This window comes from Pelobates fuscus, chromosome 11 (genome assembly GCF_036172605.1).
Source record: "Pelobates fuscus isolate aPelFus1 chromosome 11, aPelFus1.pri, whole genome shotgun sequence".
Lineage (NCBI taxonomy): Eukaryota > Metazoa > Chordata > Amphibia > Anura > Pelobatidae > Pelobates > Pelobates fuscus.
Window position 1 is genome coordinate 25,707,906 of NC_086327.1, and position 22,379 is coordinate 25,730,284.

The following is a 22,379-nucleotide window of genomic DNA, read 5'->3' on the forward strand; positions in this document are numbered from 1 at the left end:
GAGGGGACCACTATGGGGGTGGGTGAGGAGGGGAGAAATACCCTGAGGTACAGGAAAAGGAGGGAGGGGGGAAAGGAACACTAAGCGACAGGGAACAGAGGGGGGAGGGGAGAGGGGAGAGGAACACTAAGGGACAGGGAAAGGAGGAGAGAGGGGAGAGGAACAGTAAGGGTCAGAGAAGGGAGGGGACCATTAAGGGACGGGGAGAGGGGCTGGATGTGAAAGAAACACACAGCGGGGCTTGAGAAGGAAAGAGACACACACAAAGGAGCTGGGAAGAGTAAAAGACACAAAAGGGCTGGGAGAAAAGGAGTCACACAAAGGGTCTGGGAGGAGTAAGACACACAAAATGTGGGAGGATGTAAGAGTCATACAAAGAGGAGACATAGGAGACACACAAAGGCAAAAATAGGAGATAAAATACAATGGAGTCAGATATTTAAAGACGGGATAAGAAACACAAAAGGGAGGTTAAGAGGCACACAGGTGCAGATGTTTTTGGGGGCGGAAAAATGCATCTTTGCCTATGTACCCAAAATTCTTTGCACCGGCCCTGACTAAAGCTAAGGTTCACTAGTCTATTTGCTTTTACATTCTGCATTGGATAGCTATAGTAAGGTTTAATGGAATTAACAAAAGTCTCCCACACGAGTTTGGTCGTTCTCTGGCAGTTAATGGGGCATATATATATTAGACAGAGTATGAGGACACAGGCTAAACTACTTCTATATATCCTATGAGACTTTCTATCTATGCATTATATTGAGAGCTAAAGGCAAAGACATGAATATAGATCTGGGCCTGAAACAAAACACGCACACACACACACACACACACACACACACAAAAAAAAAACCTTAAATAATGGCAGCCATTGTTCAGATATAAAATAACGTCCTTATGTAAAATAAAATAAAAATAAAAAAAATAGAATGACAAATAATTTAAGGATATATATTTATTTTAACAGTGCAATTAGCTTAGCACAGCACAAAGTCTTGGATTTAGGCCAGTGACACCTCTTAATCCTGTTTTATATATCTGAAATAAAATAAAATGATGTATTCGTACAAAGTAGGCAACCTAGAAAAAATATATATATAATTTTTACGTTATTAGAACTCTGCCAAGTTACCTTGTTAAAAAGGTAAAAACAATAAATAAAATAAATAAAATTTGGCTTTTAATTCAGCATCATCCGAAACGCTACTTTTAACACATTAAAAGTACAGAGATCAATAAATTTATAATATATTACATTTAAAGCTATCAGCAATTCTTCAAATTGAATTTAAAAAAAAAATTAAAAAAAATGATAGGATTGATAAGAGGGGCAGAAATCGTTCCTGGTTACATTTCATATTGTCGTCATGGATTCGATTTTATTGCACATGTTGTCAAATCACTAGTGTTCATAGGACTTCTGGTGATGGCTCATTGCAGATGTTCCCCAAATCCACATTATTTTTCCAATGGCGCATAGTTTAACAGCTTCTCAATCAGATCCACGTGAGACAGCAGCATTCGGCGGCAGCAATATCGTTTGAGGCCAAGAGCATCCAAGGCATCCCTGAAATAAGAGAATTTAAACAGCCTTAGAGGAGTATGGTTACTCGCCACTCACTTTTATTGTTTAATAAGGTCAATCCAATGCTTATTATTTTCGGGACTTTATGCGCATGCGTGGTGAGCGTCGAGCGCACATTCAGACTTCTCCATTGAACAGAATTAAATCAATGCTTTCATATGGGAATTCTGCATCATGTGATCACGTTTTACTCGTTTAGTGCAGCAGGAGCACCTCTAGTGGCTGTCATACCGACATCCACTAGAGGTAGATTACTTCTGCTTCTTAAAAACAGAAACGTGTCACATTCCAGGATTAATGGGACATTGCACCCAGACCACTTCATTGTTATGAAGTGGTCTGGTTGACTATAGTGTCCTTTTAAACTTAAGAGACATGACAAATATAACCTAATCTTAAATAATAGAGAATCAAAGACGTGCACATGTTGCTAACAGGACTGCTAGTATGTGCCGATCAGCACAGAGATAAGAAAGCTGAGCTGTGTATGTCTCTAATCAGGGAAACTTTCCTCAGGGCATCTCTACTGCTTGATTTCAGCCAAAGGAAATCAATGCCTGCAAGGAAAAGTAGGGAATGGGGGCAGGCTCTGTGTGAGAGCAGTAGCAGCAGCCGTGGCATGGAGAGAAACAGTCAAAATCATTCAATCTAATAATGAGTGAGAGAACAGACACGTTTTATTTTATCCAAAGCCAGCAAAGTGCAGGGGACTTTTAATCTGTTACTGAAAGCAAAGCAAAACAGGAGTATGCAGGTGTAGAATATTACATATTCTATATGTTCCTATTCGAATACATATTATGGATGTCTAATGGGTTAAAAAGAACAGATGGTAGTTTGCTATTCTGTACCATGGGGACTCTGGAATGTGCTGTATAGGGAGATTGGGGGGTAGGGTCCTTATATGGGGAGTTTCCTTATATGGCCAGAGTCTAAATTAAAAGTTATGAGGTAATTTTGCCTAAAAAGAACGGAGGACAAAGGACCATGTTCTTTTCTCCTACTCTTCGCTCTCCTCTCCTGAAGTGTCTTGAATTGATGATACATAGGCGACTACTTAAACAGATCTCTCACTCTCTGTAACGTCGTTATGAAATACCATCTGTTAAGGATATTATGTTTTGCTTTTGAAGTAGAATAAATGCATATTTTTTATAAAGAATGTCAGATTGCGTATTAGTACTTTTTGGTTAAAATAGATGTATATTAACCTGGCGGGCCTTTAACCAAAGAAAATATATAAAATAAAAGACAAATCAAGATATTACAGCAAGAGAGAGTAGGAGATAGAGAAAATGGAAATAAATTAAAATATGAGCTTTTAATAGTATTAAGGGAATAAACACATCAAGCCAGATGGTTAGAAAACAGCAAACCTATATTTGTCATGACTCGTTCACTTTAAAATGATATTCCAGGCCAAAGGCGTGCGCACGGGGCGAGTTTGGTCTGCCCAGGCACACCCTAATGCAGTTGGAGCACCGGCTGTTGAACAAGCCAGCAGGGAGATCAAAAAGTCTCCCTGACCGGCACTGTTTCCCTACTTTAGAAGTTGCTGGCCGCAGTCCCAAGCTGGTGCCTGATGCCGTGGGGAAGTTGGGAGAACTTGGTCTATGGAAGAAATATATATATATATATATTTTTTTGCTTAATTAGAAATCTTTTGGCTTTGTTTTTTTTGTAACTTTCCTCTCAGCCCATTATCTACCCCACTGCAGCTCCTAACCTGTCCCTACATCCCCAGATCCGTCCACTTTAGCCTGTAGCCCCTCCCCCCCGCTTCAACTTCTAATCTCCACAACTGCTCCGAAACCAACACATAAGCCTCAAACCCCACATTACAATCCCCACTACTGCCACATGCCCCACTATAACCCCTACTGCCCTATCACTCCACTACAGCCTCTGACAACTGCCCCTATCCAGCACTACAGCCCCCATCTCCCACTACTGCTATTATTTTTTCAATTCTTTATTTTTGAGTGCAGAGTTAGGTATACGTTTCAGCAATTTTACATGGTTTTAAAGAGAGGTCGACAGTGTTTCGCTTAGCATAGTTATGATGTGCTGCACTTTTTTTTTTTTTAAACAAGAGTAATATCAAACAATTTAAAACAGGCTTTATCACATATTCTTTTACATGCATAATAACAAAAAATATCTTCCATGTGTGCGTTTCTGAGAGGAGTTTTGTGTGTGTGGAGTGTCTCGAGGGGCTAGGCTCTCGGGTATGCTCTTGTGATGTGAGGGAGAGTCAACTGAGGTTCTGCATGGAGGGTTGCAGTGGCATCTCTTGTGTATGCCTGTGATGTTTTATAGGAGTCCCCGGTGTATGGGGTGGCAGTTGCCTAGTGGCTGAGATGTTGGAGCGCGCGGCTGGGTATCGTATGGGGCTCTGCCAGGGCGTCTGGGTAGAGATATGTGTCCTCCTTTTTATGTGTACCCCTAACCGAGGGGGGTGGCGGGGGGGGGGGGGGGGTAGTGTGTCATTGTGCCCCAAGATTCCAGACTCTGCGGGTTCTAGCTCTCAAATAAAGCGGTGGTCTGAGGTGTGTAAGAGAGAGCTAGCAAGAAGAGAAGTCAGGAAAGACAGAACAAGGAAAAAAAAAAAAAAATATACAGTTGCAACTTTAAATTAAGACAAGTATAAATTAAAACAAGTATAACGACTCATATTGAGTTTCAGCCCAGTCGTGTTTGTTCAGGTGCCGTGGCCATTAGTATTGACCCAGTCCTCATTCGTCCTCAGGTGTCATTTGCCTGTGAGCTTCCAGCTCTCGGGATGAAGGAGGTGACTTGAGCAGGGTCCCATGTCCCCCTCGGGGTGGTCGACTGTGGGTCCTGATGGCTGCTTGTTAGGCCCAATGCCTGGAGGAAGGCCGGTGCTCCTTCTACAGACATGAGTGTGTGGTTAGTTCCGTTGCGGGTTACTACAAGAGTTCCTGGGGCCCCCCAGCGGTAGGGTATGGCTGCAGATCTTAGTTGAGAGGTAACTGCGCTCAGTGATTTCCGCCAGATTAGAGTATTTTTGGTAAGGTCTTGATAGAATGTTAGCGTGGAGTCTTCGAAGGTCAAGGGAGTTTTGTTCTTCAGCGCCATCATGACCTGGTTCCTATCTTGTGAGGTTAGGCAGCGAAGAATGACGTCTCGTGACGCTCCAGTTGGAGTTTGAGGAGTGCCTGTAACACGAAACACTCCATCCACAGCCATCTTTTTGGAGGTTGTGTGTGGTAGTATGGATGCCAGTAATCTGCGTGTGTAATGAGGGAGTTCCTCTGCAGTCACTGCAGCAGGGATGCCACGGATTTTTATGTTGTTCCTGCGTTGTTTGTCCTCCAGGGCTGAGATTTGGTATGTCAGTGTGACTTGGGTGTTTTGCATGTGTTGTACTGTCTCTTTAAGGGTTGAGATGTCTGTTTTGGCAGCCAGTATGTCCTTTTCAGAGGTGTGTACTCTTTCATTTATGGCCTGTATGTCAGTTCTCAGTGCTCTGAGGTCGGCTGTCCATACTTGCTGAATGTCGTGCAGCAGGAGTTTTAAGTCCTGTTTTGTTGTGGGAGCAGTCCCATCTGGGATGTCAGTTGGATGGAGTGGACTTGCCTGAATGGGTGTTGTAGCCCTCTGTACGTCCTGTGCCCGGTTCTCCTCGTTCTGGTCTCCGGCAGGAGTCTGCTTAGGCTGTGCAGGCTGTCTCAACATGTCCCCTATGTCTCTGCCGTCAGCCACTGCATTGGGTTTTTGGGAGCGTCTCCCCATTGTCTTCCGGTGTTCCGGTTGTGCGAAAGAGGTTAGTGGCTCTGATCCAAGCGGGGGGTGTAGGGTGTTGCCGCAGAGGAGGGCCTCCAGTCCCAGGCTTAGGGGAGTGCTGTAGGCCGTGGTTTTTCGCCACGGTTTGGAGTGCCTCGGAGTGTGAAAAAAAGGCATCTATCGATGCGGTTCGGTTCTGGGGACCCAGCTGAAGTGGTATAAGGGTCGGATGGGCTTTAGTTGCAAAGATATTTGGGTGGATTGAGTCAAGAGTGTGGGAGCTCTTAGAGATGGCGTCCGCTTGTTAGGCTTGCAGGCTCCGCCCCCCCCACTACTGCTATTAGCCCCACTACTGCCCCTATCGATCACTACAGTTTCTATCCCCCACTACTGCTCCTAGCACCCCACTACTGCCCCATCACTGCAGCCCCTATCCCTCACCACTGCCTTTAACCCCTCACTAAAGCCCCATATCCAACACTATTGCCTTTAACCCCTCACTAAAGCCTCTAGCCAACACTATTGCCCCTATCCATCACTATTGCCTTTAACCCACTCACTACAGCCCCTATCCTTTGCTACAGCCCCTATCCAACACAAGTGCCTTTAACCCACTCACTACAGCACCTAACTTCCCATCAGCTATATAGGGCTGATGGGCAGCTACCTTTAATCTCCCTCCCCAATCTCACTAGTTCCCATGTGTATTTCACACATATCACACAGTGCCACACACATCACTAACAGCAGTCCAAACTTACTGCTCACAGCTACTCACACCACTCAGTTACCCACACGCAGCACTCACAAAGCCACAACACACACCTCACACAGAGCTACAACACCTCCAGCCACACTACACCTACACACATCACCCACACCACACATCCGCTCAATATATTAACATTACATAACATTAAAATATGCGATAGGAGACGAATTTCTTGGTGCACACCCTAATGAAAATGGGCTGCGCACACCTATGCTCCAGGCATACCCTGGGCACCAACATAACAAGTATATTTAATAGATTCCACCCTCAGATCCTGGCTGTGCTTTCCTTCACATAACAAAAGAAAATAAGGTTTTGCAGCATAATCCTGTACTTTAATTATGCTCCCTCTTCTCAAAAAGCAACTCCCCTATTACATGTATGCTCTTCCACTCACACCATAACCACTGGGGTCAAAATTAATATTATTATTATTATTATTGCAATTTATATAGCGCCAACAGATTCCGTAGCGCTTTACAATATTTTGAGAGGGGATTTAACTATAAATAGGACAATTACAAATAAACGTACAGGAACAATAGGTTGAAGAGGACCCTGCTCGATTGAGCTTACATTCTATAGGAGGTGGGGTGTAAAACACATTAGGACAGGAATTTGCAATCAAATACGGTGGACTGCCCTTTAGGAGAGGGCAAGAGACAGGTATGTGAGGTATTGGTTAGTCTTGGAGGCCATAAGCTTTCCTAAAGAGATGGGTTTTAAGGCACTTCTTAAAAGATGCAAGACTAGGGGAGAGTCTGATGGCGGTAGGCAGGCTATTCCATAGGAAGGGAGCCGCCCGCGAGAAGTCCTGCAAGCGCGAGTTGGCCGTACGAGTGCGGACAACGGACAGGAGGTGGTCACGGGCAGAGCGGAGAGACCGAGAAGGGACATACCTATGGATCTGTGAAGAGATATAAGAGGGGCTAGAGTTGTTCAGTGCTTTATAGGTGTGAGTTAGTACCTTGAATTGACTCCTATAGCATACAGGAAGCCAATGTAAGGACTGGCAGAGGGGTGAGGTGTGAGAGAAACGACTAGAGAGGAAAATCAGTCTAGCAGCAGCGTTCATTACGGACTGTAGGGGTGCAGTACGGCTTTTGGGAAGACCAATCAGGAGAGGGTTACAGTAATCCATGTGGGAAATTACTAGAGCATGGACAAGCTCCTTGGTAGTATCTGGTGCAAGAAAGGGGCGGATGCGGGCTATGTTTTTAAGATGGAATCTACAGGATTTGGCAACATGCTGGATGTGAGGCTCAAAGGTGAGACCAGAGTCAAGTAGGACAGCGCGCTTCCAAGGATGGACTGATGTTGGTACCACAAACTTGAAGGGAGAGCGAAAGAGGAGGATCAGTGTTAGGAGGAGGAAAGACAAGGAGCTCAGTTTTTGAGAGATTGAGTTTCAGAAAGTGGGATGACATCCAGTCAGAGATGGAAGAAAGGCAAGCAGTGACACGTTGCAGGACGACAGGGGAGAGGTCCGGGGAGGAGAGATATAGCTGGGTGTCATCAGCGTACAGGTGGTAGTGGAATCCAAAAGAGGTAATAAGTTTGCCAAGAGAGGCAGTATAAAGAGAAAATAGAAGGGGACCAAGGACGGAGCCTTGGGGGACTCCAACCGAGACAGGGCGAGGGGAGGAGGTATCATTAGAAAAGGAGACACTGAATGAGCGTTGGGAGAGATAAGAGGAAAACCACGAGAGGACAGAGTCACAGAGACCAAGCGATTGAAGAGTTTGAAAAAGGAGAGCATGATCAGCGGTGTCAAAGGCCACTGAGTGGTCAAGAAGAATTAGTATGGAGTAGTGGCCTTTGGATTTAGCTGCGATTAGGTCGTTAGTGACTTTGATAAGGGCAGTCTCTGTAGAGTGGAGAGGGCGGAAGCCAGATTGAAGGGGGTCAAGGAGAGAGTTGGAATTGAGGAAATGAGACACACGGGTAAAGACAAGTCTTTCCAGAAGCTTTGAGGAAAAAGGGAGCAGGGATATGGGACGGTAGTTAGAGAGGGTGGATGGGTCGAGGGATGTTTTTTTTAGTATAGGTACTACAGTGGCATGTTTAAGGTCAGCAGGGACGATGCCAGAAGAGAGTGAGCAGTTGAAGATGTGTGTTAGAGAAGGCACGAGACAAGTGGAGAGAGATCTGATAAGGTGAGATGGGACAGGATCGAGCGGGCAAGTGGTGGGGCGAGAGGAGCAAAGAAGAGCAGCCACCTCTTGGTCAGTAGCTGGGGAGAAGGTCTGAAGGGTAGGAAAGGCATGATCTATGTGTGATTGAGAAACAGAAAGGCAAGGAGGGGAGAATTTTTTCCTTAGCTGTTCAATCTTGTCAGTGAAGTAACATGCAAAGTTATCAGAAGTAAGGTTAGTTTTGGGGGTGGCCACAGCAGGGCGAAGAAGAGAATTAAAGGTGTCAAAGAGACGCCTGGGGTTGCAGGAACATGAACTAATGAGAGAGGAAAAATAGGACTGTTTGGCAAGGGCGAGGGCTGCACTGTATGAACACAATATGAATCTATAATGGAGAAAGTCTGATTGGGTACGAGACTTCCTCCAGGAGCGTTCAGCACAACGGGAGCATCTTTGCAGGTAGCGCGTTGATTTAGTATGCCATGGTTGGGGGCGGGTCCTCCTTGAGGTGCTTGTTTGGAGTGCCGCTGCAGTGTTCAAGGCAGATGTAAGAGTAGAGTTATATATGGAGATGGCCAGTGAAGGACAGGAGAGGGAAGGGATGGACAGCAGTTGTGAATCAATGTCAGCTGACAACTGTTGGAGATCAAGAGAATTGAGGTCCCTCCTGAGTTGAGGGGGGTTAGGCTGAGGTTGTTGGGTGAGGGGGTACGCAAGAGCAAATGATAAGAGGTGGTGATCAGAGAGTGGATATGGAGTGTTGCAGATATTAGTTACTGTACATGCATAAGTGAAGATTAGGTCAAGGGTATTGCCAGCTACATGGGTGGGAGAATTTGCCCACTGCGATAGCCCGAGGGAGGTAGTCATTGAAAGTAGTTTAGTGGCTGCAGAGGTCAAAGGTGGGTTTATAGGAATATTGAAGTCCCCGAGAATTAGGGATGGAATGTTAGAAGAGAGGAAGTAGGGTAGCCAGGCAGCAAAGTGGTCAAGGAAGAGAAGAGGGGAACCAGGGGGACGGTAAATAACAGCAATGTTAGCAGAGAAGGGTTTGAAAAGACGAATTGAGTGTATTTCAAATGACGGGAAAGAGAGGAAAGGGGGGGTGGGAAGAGGTTTAAAAGAGCAGTGAGGGGAGAGGAGAAACCCAACACCACCACCTTTACATTCAGAGTTTCTTGGGTTGTGGGTAAGTTGGAGACCACCGAAGGACAAAGATGCAGGGGTGGCAGTGTCAGAGGGGGAGAGCCAGGTTTCTGTTAAGGCTAGTAAATCTATTGAACGAGAGATAAAGAAGTCATGGACAGCAGTGGATTTAGTTATATTGCAAACAGAGTGTGCGTTCCAGAGGGCAGTGTTGAAGGAGGATCTAGAGGAACATGAGATGGGTCTGAGATTAGTGTGGGTCCTTGGGTTAGTATGTGCTGTGTTTGTTGAGAGGGGACCGGGGTTTGGAGAAACATCACCAGCTGCTAGGAGCAGAAGGATAGAAAGGAAGTGAAGGTGGGAGTAAGATTTGAAAGTTTTGTAGGAGGGTATGTATGTAGAGGATTTGGGAGGAGTTGGTGGAGATAGGCTGGAAAGGTATGTGTAGAGTGCATGGGATGAATAGAGAGGGGAGGGGAGTAAGGTGGAAGTAATGATGCTTGTGTTGCCAGGGACAGGTGAGTGAAAGGATAGGGATATTTTAGTGATCAGAAAAGTTAGTGTTAAAGTGAAAAATAGAAGGGAGAACATTAGAGAAAATGTGTATTATATAAATCATATATACAAACACACACAAATATTAATGAGTGTTTAAACCATTGTAAGGATGCAGTGTGTTAGAGGATTTCAGGTGAGGAGAGGTTTAGTGACTCGATTGGTGTGTTAAGGAAACCAGCTGATGTGCACTATCTATAAGTAAGTTGTTGACCATGGGGTGGGCAATCTTCCAGAGATGATACCTCTGCTCAGAAGATCTGCAGGACTTGGTTGCTTGGGAGTGCTGGGTGTTAATGCTGTTTTAAGGGGCCCAGTCTGAAATATAAGGTCTGAGGTTAGAAAAAAAAAAAAAAGAAAGAAAACACACTATTATGGGTGGGGAGACATGGGGCTATTGAGGTAATTAATTAGAGATGAAAAACTAAAAGGAGAGAACATTTGGGATAAAAAGATAGGAAGGATCAGATAGGTGAAAGTCATAAACCATGAACATAAATTTACTAGATTATCAGTGAGTAGTAACACTAGCTAAACAAACAATTAACAACGAGTCTTAGAGAATGAACATTGACATGACATGATCATACCAGCTATATGCTGGCCCCCCCTGCCCATACTCCATTCAGAACTTACCCTTCTGTATACTCAGCTTGCAGAAGACCCAGATATGCTTCCCACTTGTTCCCTACGACCTTCCCACAGGTAAAGCACCGTACTGGAATAATCATGATGTATAAACGATAACGGACTGAAACAGAAATAATTTTAAAAAAATAACAATGTTAGTGAGATGTTCATATTATTAAATTTTGTAGGCATAATTCACACGAAGGAAGTTCTATACATCAAAGGAACTCTACAGTGTTATAAATACAATGATGTATTCCTAATTTTGGAGTGTTAGTCTGCCTGCTTAGTGTCACGGTAATATACCCCAACACGCAGGAATAGTCCAGATAGTCAAGAGACAAGAAACCAGGATTCGTCTTACCGGACCTTAGAATGGCCGGACTTAGACGAGAACAAGAAAAGACAGAGTCCAGAACAAGCCGAGGTCAAGGGGACGGAGAGACAGCATAAAGTAGAACAAGCCAAGGACTGGTACACAGGAAGACAAACCGGCGGATAAACAAGCAAGGATAAAGAGAAAGCGGAGTCAGGAACAAAGCCAAGGTCAAGCACCAAAAAACCAACTGAACGATACAAGCACTAAAGGGAACTGAACAGAAACCACGATAGGGCAAGGTGCAAAGGAAACAGGTGAGTATAAATACCCTAATGTTCACTTTGATTGGCCCCTGTCATATCCACGCCCCCAAAACGTGAGTGTATGGGGAACGTGGCATGACAGGGGCCAATGGGAGACTGATTCTAATTTTGTCTCCCACTGTCCCTTTAAGAGCGCGCCCGAGATGCGCGGCGCGCTCTTAGTGTCAGGCGGGACACGTGACTGCTTCTGGCGGTCACTGCCCGCCTGACTGATCTAGTCGTTGGATGAGCCGCGCGCGGCTCGTGCAGGAGCAGGACCGCGCGCGGCGAGAAGAGAGGACCCTGGCCGGCCCCTGGAGAGGGCAAGTACTGCTACACTTAGATGTTTGGCTCCCCAGAAGTAAGAAAATAAAGCAATTTACAAACCTTATATTATTATTATTTTTTTTTTTTATTCTTTATTTTTGATATGCAGGTAGTTACAACAGTGCCTGTATTGCCACAACGGCATCCGCAGGCTCAAGTTTCATTCACATAATATAACAACGTTGTGGCTTGTTGGATTCTTATATTATTATTTTATTATTTATATAGCGACAGCAAATTCCGTAGCAATGTACTTATATTCCCCGGCACACTGGTTTAGCTGTGGTCACCCTTCCTTCACTGGCTGGGATGATCAATCCAGAGCAAGCATGTCAAACTCAAAGTGTGGCACGGGCCACATAAACAAGGTTTAAGTTTATGTGGGCCACACACACACACACTCACTGACAGACACAGACACACACACTCACAGACACACTGACACACACACACAGACACAGACACACACACACTTGGTGACAGACACACTGACACAGAGACACACATACTTACTGACAGACACTCACTGACAGACACTGACACACACATACTTGGTGACAGACACACACACTGACACAGATACACACACACACACACTTGCTGATAGACGCACACATACTTGGTGACACACACACACACTGACTTTTCATTATTGCTCCTTGCCTTATGGAGCCGGTGGGAGGCAACCCGCGCGGTTTAGTGATGCCGGGTGCCAGAATATGACGTCATATTCCGGCGCCCGGCTTCACTTCAGTGAGGAGCAGGTACACTGAGCTCCCTCGTGGTCCTCCTCCTCGGCCAGGTAAATGTTAGCAGAGTAGGGGGAAAGCAGGTGCCTACTCTGCTATAACACTGAGCATGCACTTGCGGCTCGTTGGGCCGCAAAGACGGTGCTTGTGGGCCGCGGGCCGCGAGTTTTACATGCTTGATCCAAAGGATCTCAGCCAATCTAATGCTTTCCCACATGGAAGTATTGGGGGCTAGTGCCCATGTGCCAAATCTTCACACTGCGCCAATCAGCATCTTCTCATAGATATGCATTCAGTCAATGCATCTCAATGCAGAGCATGTAGACACTGAAAATTGCTCCTGCAATCATTGCAGGACCTCATCTAAGAAGTCCTGCTAGAGGCTGTCAAAGTGATATCCACTAGAAGGTTGCACTCACCTGCAACACTGGAGATTGAGGCTGAAGGGGCAGCCCACCGATCCGGCCAGCCCACCTTGCTGTTCGACTTACCAGGAGTCTCTACGGGAATCTGGACGTGAAGCAGCACCACACCGCCGCAAACAGCCCTGTCGGAAGGGTCACACTTCGCAGCGCCGCTGACAAGCACCGAGAAGATAAAGAGGACCTGGTCTGGTTCATGGACACGGTTACTTGCCGGCCAACATGGCGCAGGAGTGCGCAGGTCTATGGGGCTGGTGGCATCCGTACATGCAGAAAGGTGGACTCCTGACTCCTAGGGTTAGCAGTCTCCCATCAGTGGGCATCGGCTGACCAATCCCATGCAGAGTCTGTTTGTGTGGCCTAAAATGTTTGGTGTACGCTTCTGTATAAGGCAATTAACCTACTGGCTTGTTTTTATTCTTACTCTCCCTCTACACGAATCCCAAATGTATTTTTACGGTAGTGCAGTACAGGGCCGCCATCAGGGGGTGACAACCATGACGGTTGTCACAGGCCCGGCGTTCCTGGGGGGCCCGGACTGCTTTGGCAGTCCTGGGCCCCACATTCCCTCTCTGCGCGTATATATATATATATATATATATATATATATATATATATATATATATATATATATATATATATATATATATATATATATATATATATATATATACTTGCTCTTATGAGATTAATCCACTTACTTGGGAGTAAGCATTAGGCTGCTAGAGTAGGACCTGCCAAGAATGGGGTACTTTGATGCAGTTGGCAGGCTTATGCAATGTATGATCATATAATGTAACCAAACCCCCATTATTTGTTACCTAGGTGAGGTGTTTTTAAATAGTACTATTTAGGATTTGAAATCTCTGTTTAGTTAATAAGCGAGTGCACTGGTTTGTATATTTTTTGTATTTTGGTCCCAGTAGCACCCTGTAATATATGCATGTTTAGGCGAGTGCAGCCCTCCTGACTTTGTTTATAATTGTGGGGGTCTAGGCCAACCCCTGGGTTTTGCACCCCTCCCTGTCACAGGTGCCTCATTCCAGGACCCTAGTTAGCCTTGACTTGCAGAGAGTCCCAGTAAGGAAGCATTTCCCAAGTAAGTGGATTAATCTCATAAGAGCAAGCACCCAGCGGTTACTTAGCTACAGAATTAACTACAGTTAAACGTGATACACTATTTTCTTTTCTGTGACCACATTAATGTCAGCCTACATAGTATATCTCCATCACTCTTAAAGGACCACTATAGTGCCAGGAAAACACTCGTTTTCCTGGCACTATAGTGCCCTGAGGATGCCCCCACCCTCAGGGACCCACTCCCGCCGGGCTCTGGAGAGAGGAAGGGGTTAAAATCTTTCCTTTCTCCAGCGCCAAATCACAGCATGGGGCCACTTATAAATGGGTGGACATAAAATGAAAAATACAAACATCAATCCTCCCCAATAAAGGTCTGAATATTTTCTTAGTTTTTTTTTTTAACACAGTAAAAGCAACAACCACAAAATACTAAAAGGAGGACAAACCCTGTACTGATACAGTCACAATTCCTCCTATAAATATCTGTTACAAAATAGGAAATTACAGAATATGTGACAGATCTGATCAAGAAGTAAACCTTCTCTATACAGGAGAACATTGATCACCTGCCAGCTGTGTCACTGTCAAATATATTCCAAATTAGATGTAACCTGCACCTATAGCTCCAACACAGGGCTGCTATCTCATGTACCCCCACCATAGTGATACAATGAATGGGCTTAGAACGTTATAACATAGTATATCTGGTTAAATGTATCCAGATCTCATGTATTACTTACCAGCTGGAGAGAGCGAACTTCCTGGTATCTTAGCCAGCTGATTGTGCGTATTAGAGGCAAGGAAATGCGACTTGTTTTTGTAGCACCTGCATATGGACACCAGGGGGCGACATTGTACATGACGCATGCACCAACTGAGGAAGCAGGTGTGTGTGGCCTGGTTCACTGAACCTGGGTTTGTGTAGAATTGACATTGGGATTGCAAATGTTTGGGAGACTGGAATAGAACGACTTCTGTTTATACATGTTTTTAGCTTAAAGGGACACTGTAGGCACCCAGACCACTTCTGCCCATTGGAGTGGTCTGGGTGCCAACTCCCACTACCCTTAACCCTGCAAGTGTAATTATTGAAGTTTTTTTTTTAAACTGCAATAATTACCTTGCAGGGTTAAGTCCTCCCCTAGTGGCTGTCTATTAGGGAAACATTTTTTTAAAATACTTCTGCTATATTTTTATAGGGGGTCTCTTGAAGTGGGACACAAGATAGAAAACCTGGTAAAGCAGGCCAAGGGGTTGGAATCGGGACAGACAAATTTGGGACTGGTGACAATTTGAAAAATCTTTAAAATATGTAGAACTTTATACCAATAAAGAATATAGTAATTCAAACTAGGGAAATACTGAAAGACACATGGATATGTACTTCAGCTTTTACTTTTGTAATTTTATATAAGGGGAACCTTTGTGAAAATTACATTCCAAAAACCATAAACACTACCTGCTGTAGTGGTTATGGTGCCAGGAGTCCAGGACTGCCTTGGTGTCCTCACAGTGTAATATGTCATACTGTTCCCACTGGCAGGGGTGGACTGGGAACCAAAAAGCAGGCCTGGAAAAAAATGTTTTAATACCACCCCAATATTGCGTTGTGGCAGCATAATGTGCAGATATAGAGGTGAAAAGATAACTCAATATTGGACACTATTACTGCAACGTGAAAGAATGCACTCACAGGGCTTAAAAATAAACAAGAGATTTATTTTAGGCAGACATGCTTTTGTATATATTTAAACAAGTGGGGGGGGGGGGGGTTATCCAAGATAGATAATACATTTGGGCAGCTACATACCAGCAAGTGACTTGGCAAATAGGAAAAATAACTCTAAATATATAGCCTGTGCGCTCCACAAATAATTAGAGGAAACAAACGTTCCTATAAAAGATATATACCTTTAATAAAAAATACCAGCTACACCAATGAAAAATAATTGCCCTAGATATATTTAAAGGACCACTATAGTGCCAGGAAAACCAACTCGTTTTCCTGGCTCTATAGTGTTAATAGGTCCCTCCCACCCTTAGGGTCCCACTCCTGCTGGGCTGAAGAGGGCTGAAGGGTTAAAACACTTACCTTTCTCTAGCGCCTGGCGCTGGGGAACTCTCCTCCCTCTGCCTACGTCGGCGTCAAATGCGCATGCATTCGAACCGCCCATAGGAAAGCATTACTCAATGCTTTCCTATGGACGTCCAGCGTCTTCTCACTGTGATTTTCACAGTGAGAATCACGGAAGCGCCTCTAGCGGCTGTCAATGAGACAGCCACTAGAGGCTGGATTAACCCTCAGTGAAACATAGCAGTTTCTCTGAAACTGCTATGTTTTCAGCTGCAGGGTTAACACTTGAGGGACCTGGCACCCAGACCACTTCATCGAGCTGAAATGGTCTGGGTGCCTATAGTGGTCCTTTAATAACTCTTAGGTGGGACATATAACACACTAAATAAACAATGTATCCAATTCTAACATATACTTCCCAAAAACTGCAACAGTTTCAATTAATACAGAAGCAGCATGTTGCAGTCCAAAGGGAAAGTAGATTTGAACACTAAGGGGGTTGATCAACTAAATGTTGCAAAACTTGGTGAAAACCCCTTTTATAACATTACATGTAAAGTGAATAAAAACTGTAGGTAATGTAAGATACTGCATAAATACCCCTCTCTAAGAGAAAAATTATCAAATAAATATACAAAAACAATAATATTCGTATTGAAAAGTATAAAAAAAAAGGTATAATAAAAACGTGCAAAAAAAAATCAAAAAATCTAAAAAGTTCAAAAGCTGATATAACAGGGGGGAGAGGAGGGCAAAAAACCAAGGTGATCAAAATGCGGTGATAAAAAACTGCTTGACTTGTTGAATTGTAGAACACATAGGATCTCAATGAAGGCAGTCACATAGGCAGTAAACCATAGAATCAATATAAATAGATAACAGAGAGGAGAAAGCGCGTTTCATCCTGTTCACAGGACTTTCTCAAGACATTCTCAAGGTATTGCAAATGGGGTATGTCCAGTCTTTTTTAGTAGCCACTTAGTCACAAACACTGGCCAAAGTTAGTGATAATATTTGTTTGTGTGTGAAAAATGCAAATAAACAAATTTGAACGCCAATTTTGGCCAGTGTTTGTAACTAAGTGGCTACTAAAAAAAACTATACCTTGGGTTGTCTACTTTTGCAAATATTAGTGTTTCAAAACCGTAAAACGTATCACAACAATTATATTGTCAGTGCAAGTGCCATTTGTGTGTGGAAAAATGCAAAAAACTTCACTTTCACTGATGATATCATCGTTTAATACATTTTACTGTTTTGAAACACTAATATTTGTGTTCAGCAAAGTCTCCCGAGTAAAACAGTACCCCCCCTCCCCCCACCATGTACAGGTTTTATGGTGTCTTGTAAAGTTACAGGGTTAAATATAGTGCTAGCAAATTAAATTCTCTGGACTTTATCCTTGGGTTATCAGGCAGGTCCCACAAATTTTATTTAATAAAATGACTTATTATGTAAAAATATTACATAAATATATACGTAGAATTAATATATGTGTATATATATATATATATATATATATGTTTTAAATTATTTTTTATTTATATGTAGGTATATATATATTATTTAGTTCTAAGTGTATTTTTATTTTTTTTAATTTTTTATTTTTGCAGTGCATAAAGATATTACAACACTCGTGGGGTACCCCAACGTCAATCCTCATGCTTATTTTCATTGATTATAACGGAGGGGTATGAAAGATTACATGCACATTTTTTAAATAATAAGATGTTGAAGTAGCACATAGTAATACGTGTAGAGTTAAGCTAGACATATATATCTTAACGTGAAACCAGCGCTTAGAGAGCAAACTTGTGGACATCAATACAATATTTTTGGCAGACTGAGTATAGCCAAGAGGACTAAATAGTGGCATGGTATGATCGTTTATGCCATTCGGGAATATCGTGACATTAGAGCAAGGGTGTTTGACAACGAGACTGGCTTGATATGAGAGATGTGTTTATCAGGAGCTTGGTTGGTGTGTGCAATTGTGTTCTGTTAGTGACAGGGTGGTTTACAGTGTGGTTGTGTCTGCATGTGTGTTTATAGAGGTCGAAACGTTGATCCTTGGAACTATGTGATAGAGATAGATAGAGATGATCTATTTTATACTGTTTTAAAACTTTATTTAAAGGACCACTATAGGCACCCTCAATGAAGTGGTCTGGGTGCCAGGTCCAGGATTATTCACTACACTCCAAAATGTAAAGAACTGAAATCCAAAATCATAGCAGAAACATTCTCTAAATCAGCAATTGTCAAAGCTTGGCCCCTACATTTTCCAATTGGGATTTTAATATGCTACAATTTGGTATTTAACAGAAATTGAATATCCCAGTTTTTTTTTCTTGGTTGAGTTTTCCATTGGACTCTTCGTTAACGAGCTGTAGTGCAGGTGGGTCCCTGCTATGTCTTTGAAAAAACAAGGTTTTCAATAACGTTTTACTTACTGAAAAACTATTTATTCCTACCCCACTAACTGTCCTGGATCATATTGGACCACCCCAGTTTAAGGGTTCCATCCTACCATAACACATTCATTCCCCAGATGTGGGACACCAGGGATCTGCTCTCAATTAGCGTAGCACAAGTGAGTCAACAGATGCTGTAGCGAAGCTCGGTACTCGGTTAAAATATCTCCGCTAGCTTTCCTCCTGACTACCGCAGAATAGAGTTTACCACTAGTACTTCACCCAAACAACAGCTGAGACTTAATGAAGGGTTTAAACATCCTTAACCCCCCCCTCCTCCCATTGAACTCTCCCAGCTACTAAATAGTGCCTTGATAGTCCACATGGTGTCCAGTCACCACCAGGTAGAATGTGTAGGCTTACGTTCTTGGTCCCTGTTTAGGGTCCTTACCAGGGCAATTCTGCTACCAGGCGGCTGGCATCCCGGGTGCTCTGCATGGCTGTGCCTGCTAAGACGAAGGGGAGACCCCAGGTGATGAAAATACCTGTTTTAGACTTTTATGTGGCTTTTGTAATAGATGCGCTCACAGTATACTTAGTAAACTCCACAAACTAAGACCCTACTCACAATGCTTCTAGAGAGCTCTGAACATGGACTGCCCTGAGTGGCGCCAGCCAAAGGATATATGGCGCGCTGACGTTTCCCTTCAAGTGGTCCCACCAGGACCAGACTGGGACAAAAATAAATCCCGAGAAGTTAAAGGCAGAGCAGCCCACTAGGAGGGGCAGGGCAGACAGGGGCCAGCTCAGTTTCTAAGCTGGGAAAATAACGGAGATAAAAATGTAACTTTCCAGTTTCTCCTAACAAATGTTTCCAGTTTGGCTAGTTTGACGTAAAATGTTCAATACCCTTGTCGATTTTCCTTACATACATACAAAATTAAGCTCTGCGCTCAAACTCCCACTACTTCTGGCTGGCAGTAATGACAATAGTACACATCAGCCCAAATACATACAATAAAAAAAAGAAAAAAGGAACACTGTCCCAAATCCCTATGTACATTTAAATAACTGGATGTTTTTAGTATCGCTCCAGTGGCCATTGAAGTGTAAACTCACATGCCACGTCAGGGCAAACCTCTCAGGTGAATTCACCTTGCTGCTTGCAGGTAAAAGGCAGAATCTCTAATGAGACAGAGAAGGGTATTTGTTTTAAACCCCAACACACTTAATAGGGAACATGGGGTGGGCGGCAGCACTGTAACATGGTTGTGTGATACAAAAGCAAACAGAACATAGAATTACATTTGAAAACAGCAACGTTAAAAGTTAGTGTAGGACTCACCTAAGAGGTTTTGCCTTAATTTGGCAGGTGAGCGTACACTTTAATGGTCATTGGAGTGATACTATAAAACCTACAGTTATTTAAATGGGAAAAGGGATTTGGGATAGTGCACAGGTAAATTTTTCTTTGTTTTTTTGTTTTAAAGGGACTCTCCAGCCAAGCCTCTTTACTCACCTGGTTCCAGCGCCGGGAGGCTCGTGAAGCCGCGCCCCCTATTTTGTCAAAATGACGAAATAGGTGGGTGTGAGCAGGGAGCAATCAGACGCTTCCATTTGCGCATGCGCACATACTTCAGAGGGCAGCATTCATGTCGCCCTCTGAAGTCCTGAGCGCACTACCGCACATGCGCGCAGTGTGCGCGGCCGCGAGCTGAGTGACAGCTCAGCTCGCGGTCTTTGCCCGCCCCCCTCCTTTGCTGACAGGCTGGAGAGAGAAGGCGCGCACACAGTGCCTTCTCTCTCCTGCACACGTCAGACGTATCTTAATACGTCTGACGTGTACAGGGCCTTTTTAGGGCCCTGCATGATAGGAAGTCCCTCTGGTGGCTGTCTCAGTGACGGCCACTGGAGGTATTCCTATCAATCAATGTAAACACTGTATTTTCTCTGAAAATACAGTGTTTACATTAGATTGCCTGCAGGGAGCTATAGATCATACCTGAACAACTACATTAAGCTGTAGTTGTTCAGGTGACTATAGTGTCCCTTTAATTTTCCTTGCCAATATAGTGAACATATCAATCTGTTTTTATGTTCATTGGCTGCTTTGTTTTCCCCCTCCATATTTTAATGTTACATACTCCTTTTTGACATATTAGTAAGTAAGTCCGATCAATGTAATGTATGTAATTGGAAGGCAGATAATGCTATTGACACGTAAAAAACGTACAAAAACGTTCTGCATCAGGTCCTTGTTGTCCTTCCATAAACATACCACAGTGAGGCGCTGCTTCCTTATGGGATTTCTAATATATATTTTATATAAAAGCGTCCTTGCTTTTCTGAACACCTCTGTGGATGTGATTATTTCTGTGATGGCAATTAACAGGGCAGTTTGTTTTTTGTTATATCTGAATGGTTCCGTAAGGATTGAGGCATACCTCCCAAGTGCGCCTATTTTGGGCCCAAATCCATCTGAACCTTATTCCTTTCATAAAGTCCCTCTTTTCTAGGAGCTCCATATTATTGGTATGTCTAAGTGTATAACAGATCCAAGGCCACCATTAGCAAGGTTTGGGCCCCTAAATGAATAAATGGTCTTTTGTGGGGGGTCTGCAAGTAGTCTAGCCAAGGGTCCTGCAAATTGTTAGGATTTCCCTGTATTCTTCCAAACTCCTAGAATATAGAGACACCAGAGCAGTAAAGAAGGACTGGTGGATTTGGATCAGAAACATGGTCTGCCCCCCGAAGAGAGTCTCTTGGAATGTGAAAGAATAAGAAACGTACAATAACTCACCATGGAAACCATGTAAAATGATGTAGTACTTTTGCCGACCAGCTAGATTTCTCTTGCAGTTTAGGCTGCAGATAAAATGGGCTATTCAGGAGTTTCATATTTCAATTATTTATGTTATGTTTAAAGATCCAAGTCTGTAGACAAAGAGGGAGATTTCTTATAGGGACACTATAGTCACCAGAACCCCTGCAGCTTAATGTGTTTGTTCTGGTGTCTATAGTCAGTCCCTTCAGAGAAAGGCAGTGTTTATATTGCTGGCTAGTAACACCTCCAGTGGCAATCACTCATACAGCCTCTAGAAGTGCTTTCTAGTCTAGTTCTGCACAGTGTGCAGCACCTAAGTTCAGCATCTCCATGCCCTGCATGCAGGCGCTAAACTTCTCTATAGAGATGTATTGATTACATTACTGATTGGCACAGTCTTTTGCTGCGCATGCTCAATAGCCTCCTAATGCTATCCTATGGGAAATCATTGGATTGGCTGAGATCTTCAAGTTTGGTGGTCCAGCCATGGAAGTGGAGCCAGCCACTGCGAGACTGGCAGAGATTGGGGAGAAAAGGTGCGTAAAAACAAATCTTCAGCTCAATCATAGCAGGGCCAGGGGCCTGAACAGCCATGCCAGGACTACAGTGTCAGAAATATATGTTTGTATAGTGTTCCTTTAAGGTATTGTTAACATTAAAGTTGGGTCATGATTCAAAGTAGCTCATTCACTGTGGAAACTATGGGAATATGATGTTTCTGATGATTCCACTCGTTTCCCCTGTGATTGCATCGTGTTTAGAATTTTGCCTTAGTTTTCTGTTAATAAATATCTATGGTGTTAGCTTTCTTATAATACGAATGTACTGTTTTATCTTGATCGAGCCATATCCACTGATAGTGGTAACTGTTATCACAGTACACAAAACGCAAAGCAAGCGGACGGACATAATGCTTTTATCTCACATTGTGAACCCGGAATATCTTTTCATGTAACGTGTGAATTCATGTGTCGATTTGTGCATGTGGTGCATTATGTATGTAGTGTAACAATGTATGTGTATATTTTTGTATGTGGTATATAAATGCTGAGTAGGTTTAGTTGGTGTTTTAATGTGTAGATGAGTGTGTGTGTGTGTGTGTGTGTACATTTTGTGAATGTGTATATGGGTGCATGCACACCTCTCAACATAGGGAGGTTTGTCAATTCGGAAATGGTGTGGCTTTGTGTGAAGAAGGGGTATGACCGTCTGGCATGCATTCGCTAACTGCCACTCTCACTGGCTGACCCCATTTATGGTGGAACATTTACAGAGAGCTGTTACATTGCTGTCTG

At 43.6% G+C, this 22,379-nt stretch overlaps 1 protein-coding gene and 1 long non-coding RNA gene across 2 annotated transcripts in view; one reads left to right on the plus strand and one right to left on the minus strand.

Annotated features, from left to right (window-relative positions):
* LOC134577512 (uncharacterized) overlaps positions 1 to 22,379 on the plus strand; it is a 747,008-nt gene that overhangs the window by 618,936 nt on the left and 105,693 nt on the right. The window lies entirely within an intron of this gene.
* Positions 1,337 to 14,572, minus strand: LOC134577341 (DNA-directed RNA polymerases I, II, and III subunit RPABC5-like). The gene is made up of 3 exons (XM_063436046.1): positions 14,513 to 14,572; positions 10,580 to 10,694; positions 1,337 to 1,570 (listed from the first exon to the last, which is right to left on the minus strand). Exons 2-3 carry the CDS (start codon positions 10,672 to 10,674, stop codon positions 1,462 to 1,464), a joined length of 204 nt encoding a protein of 67 aa, XP_063292116.1. The 5' UTR covers positions 10,675 to 10,694; positions 14,513 to 14,572; the 3' UTR covers positions 1,337 to 1,461.